Here is a 24,353-nt window from a genome sequence, read left to right as displayed (position 1 = left end):
AATATTTTTTAATGTCTATTAGTAGTTGTTTGAGATAGGCGAATAGCGCAAATATTGATACTAAATCAAAAATAATTAAAGGCAAGAAATATTTTTACAACTTACGGATTTTATGTTCAAATGATAGCTTTTATTCTCGATCGACACTAAACGAGTAAACAAACATATATGTATTTAGGTAGCATTATATAATAAAATCTTAACTACTATTTTCATTGCGGCCATAAGCCCTTTGGCAAATCTTTTCAAACACACTCTTATGGGAGACCATTTATAAGCAGTTAAATGCCCATTTGTTTATTATCTAAGGTTTCAAAAACTATGCCTAACATGGGTAATGCTTGTTTATTTGAGAAAATAAATAAAACAACCCAGAGTTGTATTTATGTAGTTATAGAGATGTGAAGGCTTATAATACTACGTTTAATTATTATTCTTAAATTTTTTGTTTAAACAATAACTTCGTTACTTTTATGATGCTTTAATTATTTTATGATTTCAAGTTAGCAGCAACCGAAGCCATTTAGTTAATTGTATCAAGCCATGCCATTTGCCGGTCTTTAGAGCGTGAAGAAGCGAACGCAACCCCAAGAAGACAAGAAGTGCGTGAGTCTGTTTTAAATATACTTACTTGTACATAACATGGCAAACATGTATTAATTTTATTATAAAGGATTGCCAGATTTACAAAATATATATTTTATATTTTATATATAAAATGATTTTGAAATCATTCAAATTAATTATAAAAGTATTTCGCAGAGACAAAGAACTTATTTTATGTTGTGATGTAAACCTTCGACCTCTTCAATTGATAAAAATATTAAACAAGTTCGTTCATTTTTTCTTTGTTTTGAAAATCGTCACGCAAGTGTTAGAGAAATGGCACAAGAGCTCAACATCTCCCGCGAATCCGTTCGAATGATTTTGGTGGACTTTTTGGGTAAGCTGAACTATTTTCAAAAAGGGAACCCTAAACAGGTCCCTTTTGACATGCTTGATCGTGCGAATTCCGAAGCCACATTTATTGAGGGCATTATAACTGCCGATGAAACATGGGTTTATGCGTTTAACATGCAAACAAGTCAACAATCATCCGAATGGAAGAAAAAAACGGGCCTAAACCATACAAACCACGCTAAAGCCGACCAAAAATCAATGGGATTGGTCATTGTTTTTTCGATATTCGTAGTTTGGTGCATCACGAATTTATTCCGGGAGGACAGACAGTCAATAAGGAGGTCTATTTGGCCGTATTGAGCCGTTTGCGTGAGAAAATCCGTCAGAAACGGCCGGTATTGTGGAAAAACAAGCCAAGATGGCATCGAGCCAAGGTTATGACCGAATTTAAAGCCAAAAACGCAATGAATACCATACATCAACCATCGTATTCATCAGATTTGGCTTATAGTATTTTTTTCTTCTTCCCCCAACTGAAATTGCTGCTCCGTGGAATCCGTTTTCAGTCGATCGAAGAGGTCAAACAAAGTTCGCTGAAGAATCTGAAGCCCATCCGAGTAAATGTATATGAAAAGTGTTTCGGGGCCGAAGACGTATAGCTCTATATATCAATCTCAATATCTCAATATTGTGCTAAAAATGGCAATACTACAATCCACATATATCTGTATGTCGTACTTAAATATACACACCAGCTAATACGCATGATGTATTAAGAAACTCAAGCCGAATTATAAACATACATATGCACATAAGTACGATAAGTAGCGACGCAAATCAACCGCACGCAGCCTTCACAAACATTTACGACAAGAAATTACGTCCCTCTATGCTTAATTGTTTCTTTTAGCCTACAGTTTAATCAACCGAAAGAACCCTTCCATTACAAACAGCGCTCTAAGGCACCACCAACTGACATCGACACTAGAAGCCAAGCCAACGAAGACGTAGCAACATTACACTAGTAGCAAAGGCAACGTCAAAGCACAATAATGATAAAGGCAAAAAAATATGAAATGAAGAATATTCAAAGCGATTCAAAAGTAAATACAGTTAAACGTAGCTGAGTGTCCTTGAGAAGTACGCCTTTAGACACCGGACGCGCCAGATATTATTTGAACTTTGCATGCAGACTTTACAGCTTCTGCAGTAACAGCTGCTGCCATGCCCCATCACCAACATCATTAGCAACACGCCGCGTCACTGAGCTGACCTGAACTCAGCACAGTCGCGCCGAACCGAGCCCACAGCGCACTGTGCGCTGTTCACATGCGGGATTTGGCCTGCCATGGCATGGCACTTGTCCAAGCGGCAGAATATAGCTTAACCACCTTCATTAGCTGGGTACGTGGCCAGTGCCAGCCATTGAACGGTGGTGGGGCTGTGATGCTGTGCCTCCATTAAAAGTCATACTAGATACTAACCAGCACGTACACACCCATAATGGTTCCGAAAGCCACTTTTATGATCAGCATTACAGCCGATTGTAAAGCGAGGCAAAAACGACAAGCATTCAGAGTTTTGTCTTATAAAAATCGCATTATGGCATGCGATACATTGACTCTTTCTTGGAAATGACAGCGTGCAGCGAAAACGCCAAATGCGAAATGTTTGGGGGGGAGGGGGAAACAAACTCAGCAAGTAATCTCGACATTTGCTAACTTAATACCGAAAGAGAGTTGTTAAACTGCAGCAATCAAATTATGTGTGTGCGTATGTGTGGCATTCGTAATGAACGGAAAAACCTGCCTAAAGTCATTAACCGTTGGCAAAGCGTTTCCTGCCCGCAATTGCATAGAAACCGTAGAACTTTGTGTTGCACAATAAAATGCAATAAAATACGCAGAAATCAAATAAATCGGCAAGGCGCCCAACTTAATCTCAAAGGAGCTGCACACACACACACACACACACACAGATATTTGCAAGTGTTAGCCGGGCATTCAGCATGCTTTTAAGTCTTAATTTAATGACTCTAAACTCGATAGTGCCACTGTTATGAGCGCTGGCCGTCAGCCAATAACACTGACACCGGACACCGACATTAAAGGACCACTCTGTTGCCTGCTTTATGCTTACCACCATGTATATGTGTGTGTCTGTGGGCGTGTGTGGAGTTCTGAACATTTTTACAGCCACCTTTGGAATGTCAGCAGTGCATTGTAAATCATGCAGTCATCTAAGTGGCTACACTTCTGAGGAACTTGTGAACTTATGCAGCACTTAAGTTCTTAAGTTATTAGCGTAAATTAAATTCACTCATTTGGCGTAATCACTAATAGCTATACCTACTACATAAAGAATGCGAAAGTTAGTAGCGTTATTTTAAAAATGGATGAAGTATTTGAAATGAGTATCTGGATACAGCCACAAGGCTTGAGGAAAAATCAGTAAATTGTTTTATAAAAGGTGATCGAAGTTTCCTACTTTTTTAAAGAGAAAAACACAGGAACTTCAAATTTAAGGAGGAATATTTATTATTATTCGAAGGAACATTCTTTGGCATTTATTTTTTGGAAATGGACCCAAAACGTGAAATTATCTGCTCACCGAAGTGTTATTTCCATAAATCTATAGATCGATGAGATGTGTGGTAAGTAGCGCCGTCTTGTTGATGCCAAATGTCGCCGAGATCTTAAGCTTCAATTTCAGGCATCAAATATTCAGTTATCATGGCGCTGTAAAGGTCGCTATTGACGGGTTTTCTTGATGAAATGACAGCTCTTGAATATTTTCAGGTTGTTCTCCTTCCCAAATGCTTGTTCGCATATCCATTGAGCCAAAAATGGATCTCAGCGCTGAACAACTTTGGCTTGAAAACATCGAATCTCCTTAGAACTTTTCAAGGTGCGACTACTACTTTCGATAGATTTGGCAGGAAATTATTTGTGAAAACCAGCTCCCTTACGGTTAAACTTTTAATTCTTACCTTTCCCGTCTATAACTGAACCAACTGAAGGAGTCAATCGCCCAAAAACGGCCAGCTGTGACCAATAAGCGAGGAATTGTGTTCCATTAGAAAAGCGCCAGTCCACACATATTAACAGTGACTCCCGAGAAGCTCTGGAAGCTTGATTCGTATGTTCTCATGCATCTTATAATTTGAAATTTGCAATGAGTGATTATTACCTACTCGTGTTTATGACGAATGATTTTGCTGGTGAAAAATTAGCCTGAAGAGAAGCTTCCGAAACTCGACTGTACATGTTTTTGGCCAATAGGGAGGAGAGTTTCTGGTTTCTTTAGTTGTATCCTTAACATAGAACTTAGACGAAGAAAAAAAATTAAAATTTTAGTGAAAGTTTTGCGAGATTTTTTTTCAAATAGCTCTAATCGAAGAAATCCTTTGTCCAAGTCTTTAAGAATTGTATATCAAAGGCAAGTTCTCAAGACTGTATCTCCGAAACTCTTACTCGGATCAACTTGAAAATTTAGGACAATAAAAAATTATAATAAGACAGTATGAAAAATTCGATTTTTTGAAACCCGTAAACCCATGTAACACCAAAATGTATTACTTATAACAAAAACCGCAATTCAAAAAATTCAGTACGTTTTTTTTAATATAAGTTTTAGCAGTCTTTTAAAGATTAATTTTTCTTTAAAACCTTAGCAATGTTACCATTTCACTTTCGACAGCATTTACATTTTTGACACAGCAAAAAATTATTTTCTGAATGAAAGCAACAATTCAGTGTCAAGTTCGTTGCTTAAGTCTTTTGTATAATTTCAATATCTGCTGAAGTTCGCTTCTTAAGTCTTTTGTACGACCTAAATATCTGGGCAACTGTCGCCTAAAATATTTTATTTTATTCTTGTATTTCTTTACGATAATTTATTCTTAGAAAAAATATTTTTGCTAAATAAAACCCACTAAGTCTTATTAAAATTAAAAATATTAATAAAAATTTTTTCCACAAATTCGAAAATCGGCTTATCTGCTCTATCATTCATTTCCACGAATAGTAAACAATGCAATTATTACAAGTTATTTTTATATTGTCTCTGCATACTTCCCCAATTTATATTGTGGTTTTATACCGAATTATATAACAGTATAATGCCTTTAATTATCACTTTTACTATTTTCTTATTTATTGGCTTTAGCACAACTTATTATCAGGCAATGAAACGACAAAGTGGACAATCAAATTTGACACGCCTATACGAAGTTGTCACGCTCATCTTCAGCTCGTGATTTATTTCGAGCGTCGCACACTGGAACCCGGAATTAGAATCGAAAAACCTTTCCGATTAGTCATATTATAAATAATAGTGGAAATAAAGCAAAATGACAAACCGATGGTGGAAAAGACAAGTTTACTAGTAAACAAAGCAAATTAGTCAGTGCCCAAATCGCCTAACACGCTGAGGGGGTATGTAATTTGGTTACTGTTTTTGTGAATTTACAGTTATATGCTTCTTTTCCAATTTTACATAGATTTTGAACTTAAACTACACCACAAAGTTTTTGATTAATTGTAGCATAAATATCCTTCCAATGTCTGGTGACCAGAGAAATTGACAAAAGCAGCAAAAAATGCCAAATAAGTCAAATGTCTGCACACATTTACATATATTTATATATACATACTTGTACGTAGCATATATAGCAAGTGAAATTTGTACGAACATGTGTGTAAATATATGTATGTATGTAAACACATTTGTCCGTAGGAAGTGTTGATAGCAGAGGGTAAAGGGCAGCAGCAACAACGCCTACAGACATTAGAATTTGGCCACACTAGAAAGTGCCTACATAATGTGTATATATTTGTATGACTGTTCACATAATCGATAACATAAATTACAAAAACAAAACAGCATTTTGTATTATTTCTCACATAATTTACTATATATGCGCACGCATGATAAATTAATATGTACAAAGAATAAGCTCCGAAGATTCTAAGTGAATTGTGTTGTTAAAGGTCAACGGCAGTGAACTCTGCAAAAGGCAATAGCAAAAGAAACGCGCCACATTAATTCAATGAAATTGAAAGGTAAACAAACCATTGGGCAATTTTTTAATTCTAAAAACAATGATGGCCATGTTCAGTCTTCATATGGATTTTATCTCTTCAAGAATGGGCTGAACAGCTCATTTGATGGATGAGGAGACGTTCGCTGACAGATTACCCGAGCTTCCCCACACCTTTTTCACAGTACGCTCACCACATTCAAAAATTATCGAAAATTTAAAATTGAATAAGTACCCGTGACTTCTTTATTTTACTTTCAAAGTATTCAAAGCATTTCTTTCCGAAGAATTTTCATTTACACTTATTTTTCTGAAAAAAAATAGTTTTCTTTTTTTTTGTATCCTACCAAATTAAAAAGTTCTTCGTAATAAAAATAAAAATATTTACTTCAATAGAAAATATGATCCATGACCTACGGTGGAAAATAAAAAAATAGCAAAATTGCTGTGTTTAAAAAGAATTGACTTTACTCAAAATTTACAGTTTTTAGTCCGCCAAATTCGATTTTTGATAAAATCAAACTGGCAGGTCACAGGTACAAATTCGAAGAATCTTGCTTTGAGCAAGACGCAAAAAAAATGCTGCCAAAATTTCCAAGACAGGTGGGTCAAACCTTGGGAGTTTGGTACCAAAACATCTAATTTCACCTAGACACCGAACGTAAAAACACTCGGCCTTCACCAATTTTCCACTGCACCGTGCTAAAGAGCTTCTATTTCACTATGCAAAAATATCCAACATGTAAAGTTACGCGTTTTTAGCAACTGAGAAAAAACTGTGCCGTTGATAATGCCGTTATTTTTTTCTTTTCTTTTGTTTCAAATTTCACAGCTGCTGGCATAATTAGGATTACCCTACACTAAATAGTTTTGCAAAAAAATAGGCGTACCATATTACCCACACTTACTCTATTCCTTGTTGACAGTTTGACCAGTCGGAAGGAATTCGGCGTGCATCACACCTCGATAATCCTGATTTTTGACTTGGTTTCGGTTCGCCTTTGTCATGATATTCGGACGATTGGTCGTCCGTTTCCGGGTCGTAAGCATAGATCCAAGACACATCGCCAATAATAATACGTTTCATGGTGTGTTGTCGGGAAGCATTGTTTCACAGACGTTAAAGCGACGATGTTTTCGAAAAAAGTTAACGATTTTGTGACCAATCTTGTTTTCACTTTTTTAGGCCCATATGATCTTTGAAAATGGTATCAATGATTCTTGCGATATACCAACGTTGGCAGTAAGAACTGTTAATCGTCAACTCGTTTATTTTATTGTTGTCAGTTGGTTCGTCGTCAAAGCGTTCTCGACTCTTTTTGAATAGTATGTACCAATCAAAACCTCTTGTTCGGGACAAATCATTATCACCGAAGACCTACGAGTATTCCAACTTTCTGAACGTTTCGGCAAGAGAAATTCGTTTCCGCACACAAAATTTAATAGAACTTTTTTGTTGTTGTAAAGGCATATTATGCTATACAATTAAGCGCTATTTTTCCAAAATTTTCGTTTTTCTTTTGTAGGCTAAATTCCTATCGTACCAACCAGACTTCCCGTAATTGATTCAATAGTTTTAAGCCGTCGCCAGTGCTTAGACAGAAAATAAACTTTTGTAACTGAATTTTAAGGCTAAAGAGGTACCGATAAAATTTACATTAAGTTTGTTTTTATGTTATGGAAATAGCAAAAAGCTAGAAAAAAGGAGGAAAATAATTATTAAAAATATATTAAAATGTCTTAGGTGTTTTGTTACCAAATTCCCAAAGTTTGACCCAACTGCCTCGGAAATTTTCGTATCAACAAAAAATATTTCCAAAAACTTAATATTTCATAAAGATTTTGTTTTTGTGTTTTGTTTAAAGCAACACTCTTTGAATTTATACTTGTGACCTGCCAGTTTACTCTGATCAAAAATCGGATTTGGCAGACTAAAAACTAGAAATTTCGAGCAAAATTAAAATTTCATTTTAAATTTTTTTACAGTTTTCATTGTTTCGAAGCAGATAACGTGTATTAAAATTTTACATTCTTTGTTCGAAGGTCAACTTGCCGTGTTTGCAAAATGTACTTGTGTATTTCTCTCTTCATTGTTCAAGAAAAGAATTATATAACCAACCAGAGTGTCGAAAATAATTGAAGATGAAAAAATTAATAATCAGCGCATGTTGCCTCGGATAGTTTTGATAGCCAGGATCACACAGGCTATTAGAACTACCCGAGGCAACATGCGCTGATCAGCGCACCGACGGCAATGCACTTTCGCATGTTCGGTAAGATTGTGAAATACTATTAAGTGCTTTCACATTAAATGTACGAATATATATGTACATATATTTTATTTTTCCTTGTGTTTTGTAATAATCACGTGCAATTTCTATATTAAATGTTTTCGATGCCACCAATGACATCATGTGTTCCTTGTGTTTTGTAATAATCACAAGGAACACATGATGTCATTGGTGGCATAGTGTCACCCACACACGATTCATACCAGAAGGAAGGACTCGTTGCTGGTACACATCGATTTGCTATGTTGAAATTAGCTTTGCAATCCTCAACATGGATCAAAGTAAGTTGGTTATAATATCTACAGGCTTTATTTATTAACTTCTTTACTTTATTACTTTTAAGCCCTCAGACTGGGAAATACAACAATCGGAATGGTCACGCAAAATCTCCGTTCTGCAGTACCATCAAAACCATATGAATAACTACATTAACACACCACTAGAAAATAACATGAACGGTACACTACCTGGTTGGATGCCTCCCAGTTTGCGTGAGCGGCAGGATGGTGTGCAATTGAAATTGCTGTGTGGATCTGATTTACTGGAATCATTTGCAATGCCGGGATTATGGGCAGTTAAGGATGTTTGCATTACCGCAAATATATTTCAGAGACTTCATATCCTGTGGCTCTAATCCTGAAAAATTCATTTTCGATTCAGATATGTTGAGGAAATATAAACCATTTCTGACTCGAAAATGAATTTCACAGTGGTTTTCATTTGTAGTGGTCACAAAATTATTTTGATGTTTTTTTTTCTTATCAATGAAACATATTACGTTAATAACGTATTGGGTACCAAACGAGATTAGTTCAACATTAATACGAAGTCTTATTTCGCGCGATCAGTCTGTGAAATACTTGCTCGATGACAGGGTCAATGACTATATTCAAATGCGAGGACTATTTACCATTTTAATATATTTTTATACTCTCGCAACAAAGTTGCTAAAGAGAGTATTATAGTTTTGTTCACATAACGGTTGTTTGTAAGTCATAAAACTAAAAGAGTCAGATATAAGGTTATATATACCAAAGTGATCAGGGTGACGAGTAGAGTTGAAATCCGCATGTCTGTCTGTCCGTCCGTCCGTGCAAGCTGTAACTTGAGTAAAAATTGAGATATCACTATGAAACTTGGTACACGTATTTCTTGGCTCCATAAGAAGGTTAAGTTCGAAGATGGGCAAAATCGGCCCACTGCCACGCCCACAAAATGGCGGAAACCGAATTCCTATAAAGTGTCATAACTAAGCCATAAATAAAGATATTAAAGTGAAATTTGGCACAAAAGAATTGCATTAGAGAGGGGCATATTTGGACGTAATTTCTTTGGAAAAGTGGGTGTGGCCCCGCCCCCTACTAAGGTTTTTGTACATATCTCGGAAACTACTATAGCTGTGTCAACCAAACTCTACAGAGTCGTTTCCTTCAGGCATTTCCATATACAGTTCAAAAATGGAAGACATCGGATAATAACCACGCCCACCTCCCATACAAAGGTTATGTTGAAAATCACTAAAAGTGCGTTAACCGACTAACAAAAAACGCCAGAAACACTAAATTTTACGGAAGAAATGGCAGAAGGAAGCTGCACCCAGGCTTTTTTTTTAAATTAAAAATGGGCGTGGCGTCGCCCACTTATGGACCAAAAACCATATCTCAGGAACTACTTGACCGATTTTAATGAAATTCGGTATATAATATTTTCTTAACACCCTGATGACATGTACAAAATATGGGTGAAATCGGTTGACAACCACGCCTTCTTCCAATATTACGCTATTTTGAATTCCATCTGATGTCTTCTCTGTATAATATGTATATACATTAGGAACCAATGATGATAGCGGAATAAAACTATACAAATACGGTATTTGGGCTGAGGTATCCCTTGTGGAAAAATTGTCGTGATCGGACTATAACTTTTCAAGGTCCCTGATATCGAACACGAAGAACTCAGTGCCTAACCTAATCCAACCTAATTTTTCACCGAAAATATCGGTAAATCTCCCGGATAATGAAATCTCGATTATCACTTTATCATGCGAGAGTATAAAATGTTCGGTGACACCCGAACTTAGCCCTTTCTTACTTGTTTATAATTATTTTCTTCCTTTTTTCTAGCTTTTTGCTATTTCCATAATATAAAAACAAACTTAATGTAAATTTTATCGGTACCTCTTTAGCCTTAAAATTCAGTTAAAAAAGTTTATTTTCTGTCTACCTTCAAAGCTCTGGTGACAGCTTAAAACTATTGAAACAATTACGGGAAGTATGGCTGGTCCGATAGGAATTTAGCTTCCAAAAGGAAAAAGAAAATTTTGGAAAAAATAGTGACTAATTTTATAGCATAATAATAGCAAATATAATGAAGCTCCAACTTCTCTAAACAATCTCACAAATATGTTTTCTGAAGATTTTCCAAAATTAGTCTCTGAGGCGACACAATGTGGGGAATGCTGTAGCTGGGGCAACACTTCGTAACCAGAATCGATCAATTTAGACGACTTAATGATAGAGGTGGTCTCACTGTTGCATTTGTTATCCGGAGTGAGTAAATATGGCACCCATCCCGTCCACAACTTTCATATTCAATATTTAGTAGAACATATGACGCACGTGGGGTTTTGAGGATGAACCACACGAAAAGTTAATCCTCTTACAACACCTTACAGTTCAGCGAAGTAATGTGATAAATGCTGGTACACCAACAGCTCTGGAGTTAGTTTTAAACTTGAGAGGTACATCTAGAAAGAAATCTCAAAAAAATAGATTTTTTTTTTTTTTTTATTTAGATAGTTATAAAATTGTTAAATAAAATTAAATTTTAGTTTGCTGATAAGTTTGGTCTACCTTCATTAATTAAGTATGAATATGTCCTCAAATACTTAAACATTTCATGCAGTGGTTTTCTTTAAAAAATTCTCAAGCTCAACATTTTTTAGAAAATCAAACGAAAATAATATATTTTGATTCGATTGAAACATATTGTACTGAGACTTTTTTGTTGAAAATTTTAAATTGTAAAACTATAAAACCATTTGAGCAAACCCTTGAAATATTCATCGTTCGCACAATAATTGCACAACTTATCAGCTGATGATCAACGGACTTAAAATCTCCTCAATCACTAACGCATATCACAGGCAGGCACGGCAGACGCGTTTATGGAGAATTAGTCATCATTTCAATCAATATCTCCAAAGTACAAGTAGCTACATATGTACATACATATGTTTTTATTTATGTCTGAATATATCCATATGTCTGGGAACATAATCGCAACGCTGCGGCCTTTAGTTCCTTATGAATTACAGCGATGACGTTATTTATAAAATTTGAATATACATATAATATATTAAAACAAAAAATAATAATAATAAATTGTACGTAAGCTTGAAAAGACAAAATAAATAATGAAAAAAACTGCAGAAACGGCAAATCAAAATAAATTTAAATAATTTGTATTGAGCAGAAACGTGACAGCGTTGTAACAGACTACTACTATTATATATATATATATATATGTAAAAGGTAAAACACAATAAACGCAACCCTCGTCAAGTACATAAGTACATAAATAAAACAAATTGAAGCCAATAGTAAACCAACGCTGGCAATATTAAAAAATCAACAACAACAATAGCAGCAACAGACATTATAGTCACAACAACACTGGCGGCATTTCACACCTGGCGCAATTTTTTCCATTTTTACTTTAAATACAAACAGACAGATTTTTATATTTATTATATATATAGTACATATATATACTTGCTTATAATATTGCTTATGTTTTTCGTCAGCAGCTGCAGCACACCGCAACTTCAAATCCGCAACACACGACCTCAACGGTCCCAGCCATGCTTAACAACAATAACAACGGCGCGTCATCAGCACATCAACAGTCAAGGACGTTGAAGGCCATTCATCGACATTTTACATTTGTTATTGCGGCAGCGCAGCTATTGGCGTCGCGATGATGAGCTTGTGCGCTTGTTAGGTGTTATTATTTTTGTTGTAAAACTTTTGTGTTCCCGCTTTATGAAAAAAACAACTGTTTTCTGCTGCCAACCACATTCGTTTTCATTATTTCCACATATTCGTTGGTGAGCCAGCGCGTATGTGTGCGTATGTGCGTGTGTGTCGGGAGGTTTGTGCGGAAGTACACATCTAATTTTTCACACCTGACTTCGAAGGAGGCGTAACGGAGATTTCATGCTGATTCCACAGCTTAGCGGCAGCCACAAGCGAAAATGTTGTGCGTTGTACCCAAATGTGAGTAGTTAAGTCATTAATTCTAAAGGAAGACTATTTTTCTTTTCTACGGATTATTTGCCAATCAACTGTGCAAGAAGTGGTAATTATTTTGCCTACAGTATTTGTTATTAATTATAAAGTTGTTTTTATAAGCAACTTGCTGATGAATCTTAGATTCAAGCTTATGTAAATAAATTTTTAAATATTTAAAGGTTTTTGAAACATGCGGGTGATCCAAGGTTGGGCTTTAAATATTGTTGTGAAAGGTACCCCAGCCGAAAGGCGTCATATTGTGGTGGAAGTTTATGATGAACATAGACTAGCTGAGGTAACGTGCCTTTATTGCTAAAAAGTATTCGTTTTTGCAACGAATGGTGGCTGGTGATGAGAGATGGATTCTTTAAGACAACCCAAATCAACAGTAAAGTCAAATATCCTCAGATATTGTCATCGTCTACACCATATGACAGGACGGGAATAATGAGTGACTCGTAGAGTTTAGACTTTGTTCGTCGTGAGGGGACTTTTCTAACCCATGTTAGTTGGCGCATTGTAGGGTGTTTCCCATTTTGTGGATTGGACAAAGCATAGTTAAATTCCAATCATCGGACATGCTTTTGACCGATCATTTCCTGCACAGAAGCTGTTGGATGCTCCTTAACAGTCCTTCGCCGCCGTATTTGAATAGATAGAGCCAGCCCGCCCTATAGGTCAGATCTTGCTCCTTCTGCACAGTGCACTCACTGGAAAACGATTCATATTAGAAAACTTGACTCGATTCAATATTGGCCGTCAAGCAAATATTATGTAGTATCACTTTTAGAGCTTATCATCTTTTGACTAAAAAGAAACTTGTTGCCTCAGAACCCTAAAAGTATATTTATCTAATATCGCTTATTTTGAGATTGATATACCTAAAATTTTTTTTAAATAAGAAAGGAATAAAGATTGAATGATTTTTATAAACTATCACAAAAATGCTGACGACAAATAAACACCCTAAAGTGTTGTCTGGTGAGCAATTGTTACAATTTTATTCCAACCATAATAGCCCAATTAATGTTGCCTACATTCGGGCGCAATAAACAAATATAGTTACATCTTTGCTATAAAAATATGAAAACAAACTTTGGAGTTATACAAATCTTTAATGTTTCTGAAGTTTCGCTACATCTTTTGTCATATTAAAGAAACATGTTGCCTCGTATCGGAATAGATCATGAATACTAAATATATTCAAATATGTGGAAATTACAGTGGCCGCCACACCGAAAAGCATCACCGACAGCGACATCGTCAGATCGCATTTTAGACGATGCCAGTATTTTAAAATGTGTAACCAGCATTTATGCAATCTTAAGCGCCAAGAAAGTGCCACTCCACGACGCTGTTGCTGTTCCAGCATCAATAGCTGCTCTATATCCGTATGCACGGGCTCGAAGTTCAAATCGAGTGGTATACTGCCGTAAGATGACTCGGTTGCAACGCGCTGATGTGTTCTTTCCATTTGGCTTATGCGTCGATATAGTAACGGTGGTAGTATAAACACCAATGGGGCAATAATCGTGCCGCCTACGATATCCATGAGTACATCAAAACTGGGTACAAATTCGGCTATGAGCACTTCGAGAGCGACAACGGTGGAACGGAGCAAAATTCGTTTCCACGAGAAAGCTTTGAAAATATGAGTATGGATATTATTTAGTTACGAGATTTTCAATAGATCAGTTTTTATTACCTTCATTGATTCGCAGATAATTTTCAATTTGTAAAAACATGGCGGAACTTCCGACAATAATTGAGAAACACAACTGCAAAGCCATAAGTATGAGCAGAATGTATAACGCCACACTCTTCGGCAATGTCTCCAACAGATTATCCGCGATCATTGTACCGAATTTATATACAGCAATAATGGAACCGAAGATGGCTATGGTGCATGTTACTGAAACAATAATAATGAACAAAATTAAGTGATTATATAATTTTACTTGGTAATTTTACTTCGTTCTGCTATAAAGAAAGCTAATTTTCTTTAATAATGTTCTCTCTATCAAAGATAATGTTACTTAACTGATTTACAACACCTTTAAAACAACATTTTGGTACTCCCTACCTAACCACACTGAACCTCTGGAATAACATTTTTTTGCGTTTTTGGAACCGCGTTTGAAAGTAAAAGTATGCTTTCGTTCCATTGACCGCGTCCCACTGAAAAAGCCGCTTGCATCTGTTGAGCCTAATTTGCTTCCAGTGCTCACAAAACGACGCTATATGCCATTTTCTCGCTCTTTTGACATTTCTCTTCAATAAGGTTTGCCATTTCATCATGAAAAGATATACGGCCCAACAACCAGTAGAAATTATTAAAATTTACTACCGAAATTCGGAGTCAGTGACCTCAACTTTAAGAGCGCTACGTCCAATTCGTCATAATCCTGTCCTGTTCTGTCAAATCAAACATTGAGCGTCTAGTAAAAAAATTTAAATCCACAGGCACAGTACAAAATGTTCCTGTGCCAGTGAGACAAAGAAGTGCTCGTAGTGTCGAGAGCATTGCTGCCGCTAGGGCATTAATTGAAGAAGACCAGTCTCTCACTTGTCGTTCTCAAGCGTTGGGCATCTCTGTGAAGTCGTTGTGGAGAATTTTGCGAAAAGATCTTGGCCAACATCCTCACAAGATCAAATTGATGCAAGAACTGAAGCCAGTTGAGCACCAGAATCTTCGTATGTTCGTGAATTGGGCTGCGCAACAACTTGAAAATGATCCGGATTTTCATCGAAAAACATCTTCAGCGATGAGGCTTATTTCTGGCTGAATGGCTTCATCAATAAGCAAAATATGCTTTATTGGTCAGACAGCGATCCCCACGTGCTCCATGAGTCACCATTAAATCCCGAAAATATTACGGTGCGGTTTATGTCCCGGCGGGGTCAATGCGCTATACTTCTTCCGTGACAATCCGACACGTTACTGTGATTGGGAATCGCTACCACTCAATGATAACCGAATATTTTTGACCCGAATTAGATGATACGGACTTGGACAATATGTGGTTCTCGACTCGAAACAAGACCAAAGTTATTTTTTATTATAATTTGTTTGCAGTGTCAATTAATATAAATTATTAATCAGTTCAGTGGAAAAAGGCAATTTTTTTCCAAACGTCTACAGTTAGGTGTGCCATTAATTGGTGGAATAGTAGTTTTTCCTTCACCATGTAGACGTCCAAAGAATACGGTATAGTAGAACCATATGAACCATCACCGATAGCTTTTCATGCCTTTCGATATTTTTAGATGCCTGCTGTTTCAGCTACTTCACACTACTTCAATCGGCGATGTACCAAATACAAGTTCGAAGGCCTGTGTCTAGTTATCCTCAGTAACCGTTTTTGAGGCACCTTATAACTCATCAAAAGACATGCTGAAGCTTTGAGTGTTATCGAAGCAGTTGTTTCGTCGAAAAAGAATAATACACAGTATTCAAGCCGCCCTCTTTGATTCCACGTATAAAGAATCCAAACTAAAGTGGACAATTTTCCTTCAACACCAAAAATTTAAAGACTCGCCGATATCGACCTATGTTTCTAAAATACTTAACCACCCGCGATTAAAGCAAAACTACGTCCACAAGAATGTACTACTTGATAATAAATCTCTCCTGTTCTAAATGCTATAATGGCGATCGCTGTGGCGACGAGGGTAAATACTTAACGGACTGCCCTTTTTTATAATATTATGTACGTCTGTATATAAAATATAAATGAATGCATGACAAACTCACTTGTGATGCCACTAAAAGCGGCCCAGTAAACTTGAGATCTCTGCTGCATATCGATTTGCAAGGTGAGTAACATCGGATGAATGTCAAACTGGAAAGCCAAAATGCTATAACCATTCAGCAGGGCCAATAACGATGGCAATTCTAAGAAGAAATGTATGCAAGTTACATATGGAGTCATACATAGGTGAACAGATACGAGCATACCTAAGCTGACACCTTCGAAGGGTTTGCCCAACGGTGCGGATGTGAAAAGGCAAAACCACAAAAGAATCACAATAAAAACGAGTACAACAAGCGAGAAAATTGTCAGTCCCCTACAAACAGAAGCAATAACAAACACAGTTCATATATTTATATAAATGTAAAGCAAATAATACGAAGTTATTTATCATACCCGTGTAAGTGCACCCGATGTTATGCCATCGAATATTATAACTATTATGATTTGTTCATACATTATTGCTTCTTACCGCATATGTTTGGGACTGCGTAGCCACATCAGCGGACAGCAAAATATTCCTATTATAATAACCCAGTAACAAAAGGAGAAGGAAAACTGATTATCCGTTATGCGCTCGCCGACAAGCTCGAGATTTTGTGCTGCTATCAGTAGACTTGGTATGGCCGTCGCAAAAATACTTATATCGAGCAAGATTCGCACGAACAGGCTCAGGCAGGGGCCATATGCCAAATGGGCTATTGCTGCATAGGGATATCTGAAAAAAAACATTTCCATTAAAAATAGGTGTTACCATGAGTTTAAAAATTTTTAGCGTTAGTAACGGTTTCATCCATCATTATCAATCAAAACTGTAAAATATATTTGAACATAAAGGGGGTTACTAAAGGGTGATCCATTTTGGCTTGTCCATCTTTTAATGGGTAATGTTTTTTATCATTCGAAAGAAAATTCTTTGGCATTTATTTTTTGAAGATTATCTCTTTCAAATGTTGGCCGCGGCTATGACTCAGATGGTCGTTGAGTCCAATTTTCGATGACCCGTTCGAGCATTTCGACTAGTAATTAACGAATGGCACGCGTGATGTTTTGCTCCAAGGCCTGAATAGAAGCAGGATTGTCCACATAGGCTTTAGACTTTACATAACGCCACAGCCAAAGTCAAGACAATGTGATATCACACGATATTGATGGCCAATACATCGGCCCAAAATGTGAAATTATCTACTCACCGAAGTGTTCTCTCAATAAATCCATTGATTGATGCGAAGTGTGGAAGTGGCGCTGTCTTGTTGATGCCAAATGTCACCGAGATCACGAGCTTCGATTTCATGCATCAAATACTTAGTTATCATGGCGCGGTGACGGTCGCTGTATGATAACGTGCTCACCAGCATAATTTTTGAAGAAATATGGACGAATAATTTCACTGGCCCACAAACCACACCAAATCCTGGTTTTTCTGGATGAAATGGCAGCAGCTGAATCTCTTCATGTTGCTCTACGTCTCAAATGCGGCAATTTTGCTGGTTTACATACCCATTGATCTAGAAATGGGTCACATCGCTGAATAAAATTTGTCTCGAAAACGTCGGATCTTCATGGAACTTTTCAAGAGCTCAGAGAGCTTGGAAAGATTAAGTGCCTTCAGTCCTAGCGCAAGCTGTTTTTTTTTACTCTTTCAGAACGAGAATTTTCGTAATAAAGTTTAACGATTTGTAAACGTTGTTCAGGCTTAAGTCATTCCATGATGAAATGTCAAACAATACTGAACAAAAATCACATGACAGCTTGACACGACTCACGCGTGAACTGTCAAGAAAAGGCTATTTAAAAAGGTATCTCTCACCCGTTATATAGTGTTGTCATTAGAGGGAGTCGCCTGAAGTATTTAGTTTTATCGGAAGATCATCGGTTACAAATTTACTAAAACATTTACCGTCTGGCCTATTTTAACCAATTCTAATAGTTATAATTGGACTATAACTTCAATAAGCTCTCTTGACCTTATTCACAGTTTACTTTTTTTAACTTTTGGAAATATTATTTAGTAGATAAATCAAATTTATTGTTTCGGTTTCTGTGAAGTTAAGTAGTTAGCCTTTAGGCTGAGATTAACATCCCAATCAATGTACAAAAAGGTTTTCAAATGGCGGTTCACACATCAGATCATGTTAAAAAAGTTTCTTGTAAGATTCATTATTTTTAATCAAGGTCCAATCTGTAGTGAATGAATAAATCTTTATCAAGCATCAATCGGTCACGGCCGCTTTTATGTAGCCACTCCGCTTCTATGTGAGTCTTTATAGTCAATAAACTGCTCATTCACCGCCTGTTATCACTTGAACAGAGAGATCAATTCATCATTCTGATCACTTTGATATGTATGACTATATATATGTATATTATATATATGTATATTAATTTAAAATTATCAATATAAAATAATATATATATTTTTAGCATGTTCATCTACCTCTCTCATTTATTTTTAGATGTTACAGCAGTCGAGCAGTGAGCACAAAACTACTATTCTAATCTTGTGTAACAGTTGTGAGAGTATAAACATTATCTCGAGCATCCTCATACGACCCTGTTGACCGCGACGGTTTCCGTCAATATAAAAAATTGGGTCTGTTTCCGCATTTTCACAATCTTTCCATTACACTTCATTCTAAATCTTGCCTCGCGAATAATTTTCACTATCCAACTTTGAAGAAGTTGTATACTGCTAAGATTGAGAATTTTCCAAAAATGTGGTATGTATATGGCTGAGTAATATACATACGTGTATGTATAAGTCATAGAATGAATGAGAATATTTGTTATCTGTCTATTTTACTTTTCTTACTAATACAAAAAAATCAATCTATTCGTTAGGTATGTGGTGAAAACCGCTTGAATTCTACTTGTTTTTGAACTCACCTGCTCTTTTGTGATATCGACGGATCGAAGGACTCAGCCATAATCCAGCACTGACTGAGTAAGAAGGAAGTGTAAATTTGTAGCGCTATAACAGACAAGACCAAAGGTATGCCCAGTACACCTAATTGCACCAGCAGAGCCGGAAGCGTTATTAATGGCAGCACACCAAATAAATCAACGACGTAAAGGACCGCAATGAAGAGTGTCAAATTCTCCTTTTCCTCGATTTTGTGCAAATGTGGCAGCGCACTGAAGCGCGCACGCGACAAAAACGGCCGCTGATCATTGTGGGAGTGAATGGAAGGCGGCTCATTGGAGTGGTAATATGCGCGCGATGGACGCAATGCAGGCTTCTGGCGACGCTTGAAAAACATGGTGCACGACGGAATGTTTGCGTTTAAAAGAAAATACCGCTTATTTGGGAATTTACATTTCAGCCAATAAAATTTGTCATCGCGAACACCCGCTATGTGGCGATACGGAGCGATGCAACTGCACGGTTTAAGTTAAGGCGAGCAACTGATGCATAGTTTGTATTAGAAAATTTCGCTCAGTCTACAGACTATATGCAGCGCATTACATATCTATGTGCAGGTATGCCTACAAACAATTTGTTCATTTGTGGTGAATTCGCTCAACCCAGTGACGACGTGTCATTGCTTGGTGGGGTGTGCTTAAAACTGTTGCAAGTAATTTGATCCTCCAGCAGTGGTGAGCGGTTCTTACAAGCCTGTCGGCTTTAGACCATGTTTTTATGTGCTTACATATAGTATACATAAATATATACAGAATGTATGTTTGTATTTGTACTACCACAATATTGGAAAAATAATAGTTTACATGGAACAGAACCAATGCAAAGGTCAGTAACACTCATGGAATTGTTATACTGTGTATATGTATGAACCGGACTGACAAAAGAACTATATATATTTTACTAAGAACAAATCTTTATTACCGCCTTTAAAATAGACGCATCTTGAGCCAGTAAAAGCAGGCCAATAAATCCAATTTTCTATAAACCTGTTTTAAGCCTGGGATCGGATGGCTTTCAGTGTCTTCAGCGAATCTTGAGATTTTCGATTTCTTCTTTCTATTTTTTCGAAAATATTCAAGTTTTTTGATACGAGTCTAGCAGTAAAACGCCCCATACCCAAAACATTAAGCGAAATGTATTGATTCGATCCCAAAGAGGTTGAGATCGCCTGATGTATCTCTGATGCCAACACGACGATTTTCAAGCAATCTTCTCCAATTTTGCGGATGTTATCGTCATAAACAGAGGTGGATGGACCTTTTCTGAAAGCTTTGTGCCACTCATATATTTTTTTAATGAAAAAAAACACAGAAACTTCACATTTAATGAGGGATGTTTATTATCACTCGAAAGAACATTCTTTGGCATTTATGTTTTGAAGATTATCTCTTTCAAATGTTGGCCGCGGCTACGTCCATTGAGTCCAATTTCCGATAACTCTTTCGAGCATTCCGACTGGTAACTGACGAATGACCCGAGTGATGTTTTGCTCCAAAGCCTGAATAGAAACAGGATTGTCCGCATAGACTTTAGGCTTTAGGCCGAGGTGTAGTTTGGACGCACCCTTTTAGCGCAGGTGCACCAGAAAAATTCCTCCGGCCCGGATTAAACTCAATGTCAGCACGAATCAGGAGGATACGGAGCAATCCTGGTGCAAGGTATTACTTCAGCGAGGACAAACTTTATCTACAACTTACCGATCCAAAGGGGGTTATCTCGGAAAAACAGCCCTTGGCCTGATAAAATCCTGGTCAATTCCGGTAACGTAGAGCCGGCTGTCGTGAAAATTGTATTGTCGTGCACAAAAGTAAACTGCTATCTCTCAAACCTTTCACGTTTCCTCGCTGCACAGAACTTAACACCCTTCCCACTAAATCGACAGCCACTATATTCAGATTGCAGTCGATGGCGTTAATATTCCGACTGTCAATAACCTTAAGATTTTTTATGTGACACTCGACATATTGTGCTCTTTCACTTCTCTAAAGACCGCGATTATTGTCAAAGTACAGAGCCACAATAAAATCTTACGCAGCACCAATATGGTCGCCTGAATGCAATAAGACGCAGACTAGGAAACTTCAGACATGTCAGAGCACTTCACTTCGGACTATTATGGCATGCTTCTTGAAGTCTCCTATCGAGTCATCCCTGCAGTCATTTGTTTGAAGTGGAACCTCCTCCTAGGAGCATCAAGAGGTCCTTCCTCAACTACGTCGAGATATAAGACAATCCGCCGACCAGACTTCGGACACAACCTCTTTGAATGCCGAGCTATCCCTATGGTCCGACCCCTTCAAAACAGCACGTTTCCTGGGCCTACCGTTGGATGATACCAATGACAACTTTTCTGACTCTTACCACCCAGGGACTAGATAACCGTTAAAACAACGACAACAAAACATAGGTACACTGGTACACACTAGAGAACAATTGGCCCTCGTAGCAGTGAACTTAACCAGATGAGCCAGCTATGTGATGGACGCCATTTTCTAGGATTCATAAGGTGCGATCTAATCAACTGGAGAAGAGCAAAAAGACAGGGCTCCACTTTGTCGAAATGATAGCCTGATTCGATGCCGAATCGCAATGGCTCTTCCGCCATGACAATATGACGGCACAGTCCTCTGTTACCACGACAGTCGGGTCTACGTAAGCTGAACGGACCCGGACTTTTATCCGGCCAAGGACTGTCAACTCGGTAGAATTTTGCCGCTACAACAACAACAACAACCGGTACAGTGTCTGCCATCGCCATGGTAAAATTCGCAGAAAAAAACTACCAACTACTGCCCATCTCACGTATTCTTCAAGTTTAGACGGGTGCCATTTCTTTTTGTTTCCAAACTTGAAAAAGTCACTTACCTAGCAGAAATTTGAATCGAATGTCAAAATTCTCGCGGTAACGGAACCCTTCTAAGCAGAACTCACCGAAATGTATGTTTGAGAGGGATTAAAGAAGTGGGAGCTTTGCTGGATCTCTTGTATCGAGCTAAAGATAAGTCTTTTGGAGGATTACCATTTAATTCAAGAGGAAAATCGTAATGTTTCTTAAATTTTCCTTCACTCCTTTTATATACATATATTTGTTCCACAAGTACACGATTACAACAATAATAACCATTATTATTATAATTTGCATAACTTTTACTATTCGCTGCATATCTAGACATCAAAAAATACGAATGTATGTACTTGTATGTATCTGTATATTGAGCTGAATATTCACATCAATAACGGGAAGCCCTTGATAAACCAATTCTATTCAACTCTCTGCCATTTACCATTCTTTCCGCACAAAGTTTGCAATGTCATTGCACTCTCACCCGATGACAAACGAAACGAACACTCATAATCACATTACAGATTATATTCCATTGTAGCATTTTACTTTTGGTGACAATTCATGGCGAATAAAACATTGAAGTGTTCTACTTTGTTGACGACCTTCAGAAACTTTCGCCAACTTCTCTGCTACCAAAGCGAAGGCTCAACAAAGGTACACTTCGCAGAAGTTTACATTTTTCTTAAATCGCTTAAAAACTGGGTTACCTTTTCAGTTTTGATTATTTGCGGTATATTCGTGTAAATATTTAGTAGATATATGTAAGTATTTTTATATTTTGCAAATCTCTTATCGGCGAATGCGAAAAGTGCGCAGCAGCATTGATCTATTGATGCCAAGTGGAACAAATGGCCAAGTGCAAAGTCGACCAACATTAAGAGGAGCATAAAATCGATTTGTCACCAAAGTGAATTCGGTGCAAACGCTCCGCAGTCACAATAGCGCTTGAGAATCGCACGCAAGCAATGCGCTGAGCTATCATTGTTAAAAAGCAATTAAACGGCAATTGTCTAATTATTTGTACTGGCATTTTTCACTGTTCTTCGAGCGGCGTATCGAAGCAGCCATCGACTATCAGCTTTGCGCTAAATACCGGAGCGTAACACAATTTTTTGTGATTTTGGTTTTCGTATGTTTTATTTATTTTTTGTTTTAGCTTAGCAAATTATTTTATTTTACATCTTTTAAGCATGTATTTTGTGATTTAATATATATTCCTATACAGGGTTGCAAATAATTAATTTAAAAAAATGATTGTAAAAACGTTTATTTTCTTTTTTTATAATCCAGAAAGTCTTTAAATAAGTTAGATATTAATGCCAAAAAACGTAATGAAAAATAAAAATAATTTAATAGCAAAATATATGGATTGAAAGATGAAAACTATTTTTTTTTTATTCCAAATACCTGATTGAACGATGAGAAATAGTTCTTAATTCAAAATAAGTGGTGAATTTAGCGAGAAAAATTCGGAATTGTGATATGCTGTGCATTTAAAGATCGACTGTTTTATGCCTAGAAAAATAAGCGTTTTGAAATTCATGAAGTGCCAAAAAAGCTTTCTGCTTTAATGTAATATTAAAGTTTACAAGTTTCACTACACCAAACTGCATATAACTGCAAATTATCGACAAACATCACACATACACATATTAGAAGTTTCATTTCAGTTAAGCGTAAGCAAGTATAAATTATTTGAATATTGTTTCACTTTCAGCTAGCACTGTTTTCTAAGCGCTATCAGGAACGGTACACCAATGTTTTTTTTTTTTTTTTATAGTAGGAGGAAGCATCGAAAGCCGAAGTGCGGGACTTTAACCCGCTAAACCTAACCTACTCCCACCTCATGTCTCTCCCAAGGGACCACTGGACAAAGTATCACTTCATGGGAGAGAAGAAGACGTTTAAGTCTCCTCTATTGCACGGACTGACTGACGCCTAATCTGTTCTAAATATCTCGATTTTCTCATAATTAGATTTGCCGCTTCGCGGACAGCTTTCCACTTTACAGAGGACTTGCACATAAGTGCTGTCAAATTTTCCACCGCGATACTACCTCCAAGGGTGGCTTTCAGCTTTTCAGAGTTCCTCCGAAAAGGATTCTCTGGTGTACATCCCAAACTGTTCTCAGTTGCCATAACTCTACCAGAGAAAAGTTGGGAACACCTGTCAGTGGGAACGTTCAGTCTTACTTAGAGTATATAAATTTACCAAAGAAGGGGCAGATAAGTGCCAAATAAATTCTATGGAAACCAAATCAAAGTACATATCTAATTTTTGGTATGACATTTTAGACCACTAGAAAT

General features: G+C 37.0%; 1 protein-coding gene and 1 pseudogene across 1 annotated transcript; one reads left to right on the top strand and one right to left on the bottom strand.

Moving 5' to 3' along the window:
- The first annotated feature begins 8,378 nt into the window (after positions 1 to 8,378).
- On the top strand, positions 8,379 to 10,451 carry LOC125776524 (nicotinamide/nicotinic acid mononucleotide adenylyltransferase 1-like; annotated as a pseudogene).
- Positions 10,452 to 13,622: 3,171 nt separating this feature from the next.
- On the bottom strand, positions 13,623 to 19,696 carry LOC105223665 (uncharacterized). Its single transcript, XM_049447907.1, has 6 exons — positions 19,166 to 19,696; positions 16,752 to 16,997; positions 16,486 to 16,595; positions 16,282 to 16,422; positions 14,233 to 14,439; positions 13,623 to 14,168 (listed from the first exon to the last, which is right to left on the bottom strand). The coding sequence occupies exons 1-6, from the start codon at positions 19,537 to 19,539 to the stop codon at positions 13,642 to 13,644; spliced, it is 1,605 nt and encodes a 534-aa protein (XP_049303864.1). The 5' UTR covers positions 19,540 to 19,696; the 3' UTR covers positions 13,623 to 13,641.
- Positions 19,697 to 24,353: the final 4,657 nt, after the last annotated feature.

This window comes from Bactrocera dorsalis, chromosome 2 (genome assembly GCF_023373825.1).
Source record: "Bactrocera dorsalis isolate Fly_Bdor chromosome 2, ASM2337382v1, whole genome shotgun sequence".
Lineage (NCBI taxonomy): Eukaryota > Metazoa > Arthropoda > Insecta > Diptera > Tephritidae > Bactrocera > Bactrocera dorsalis.
Note: the sequence above shows the minus strand (reverse complement) of the source record. Positions and strands in the feature narration are given on the sequence as shown.

Coding starts and splice junctions, on each gene's coding strand:
- LOC105223665 (XM_049447907.1), bottom strand. CDS start 19,539: ATGTTTTTCAAGCGTCGCCAGAAGCCTGCATTGCGTCCATCGCGCGCA. Junction 16,998..19,165: donor TCGATATCACAAAAGAGCAG/GTGAGTTCAAAA, acceptor GTTTTTTTTCAG/ATATCCCTATGCAGCAATAG. Junction 14,169..14,232: donor TTATCTGCGAATCAATGAAG/GTAATAAAAACT, acceptor ATATTTTCAAAG/CTTTCTCGTGGAAACGAATT.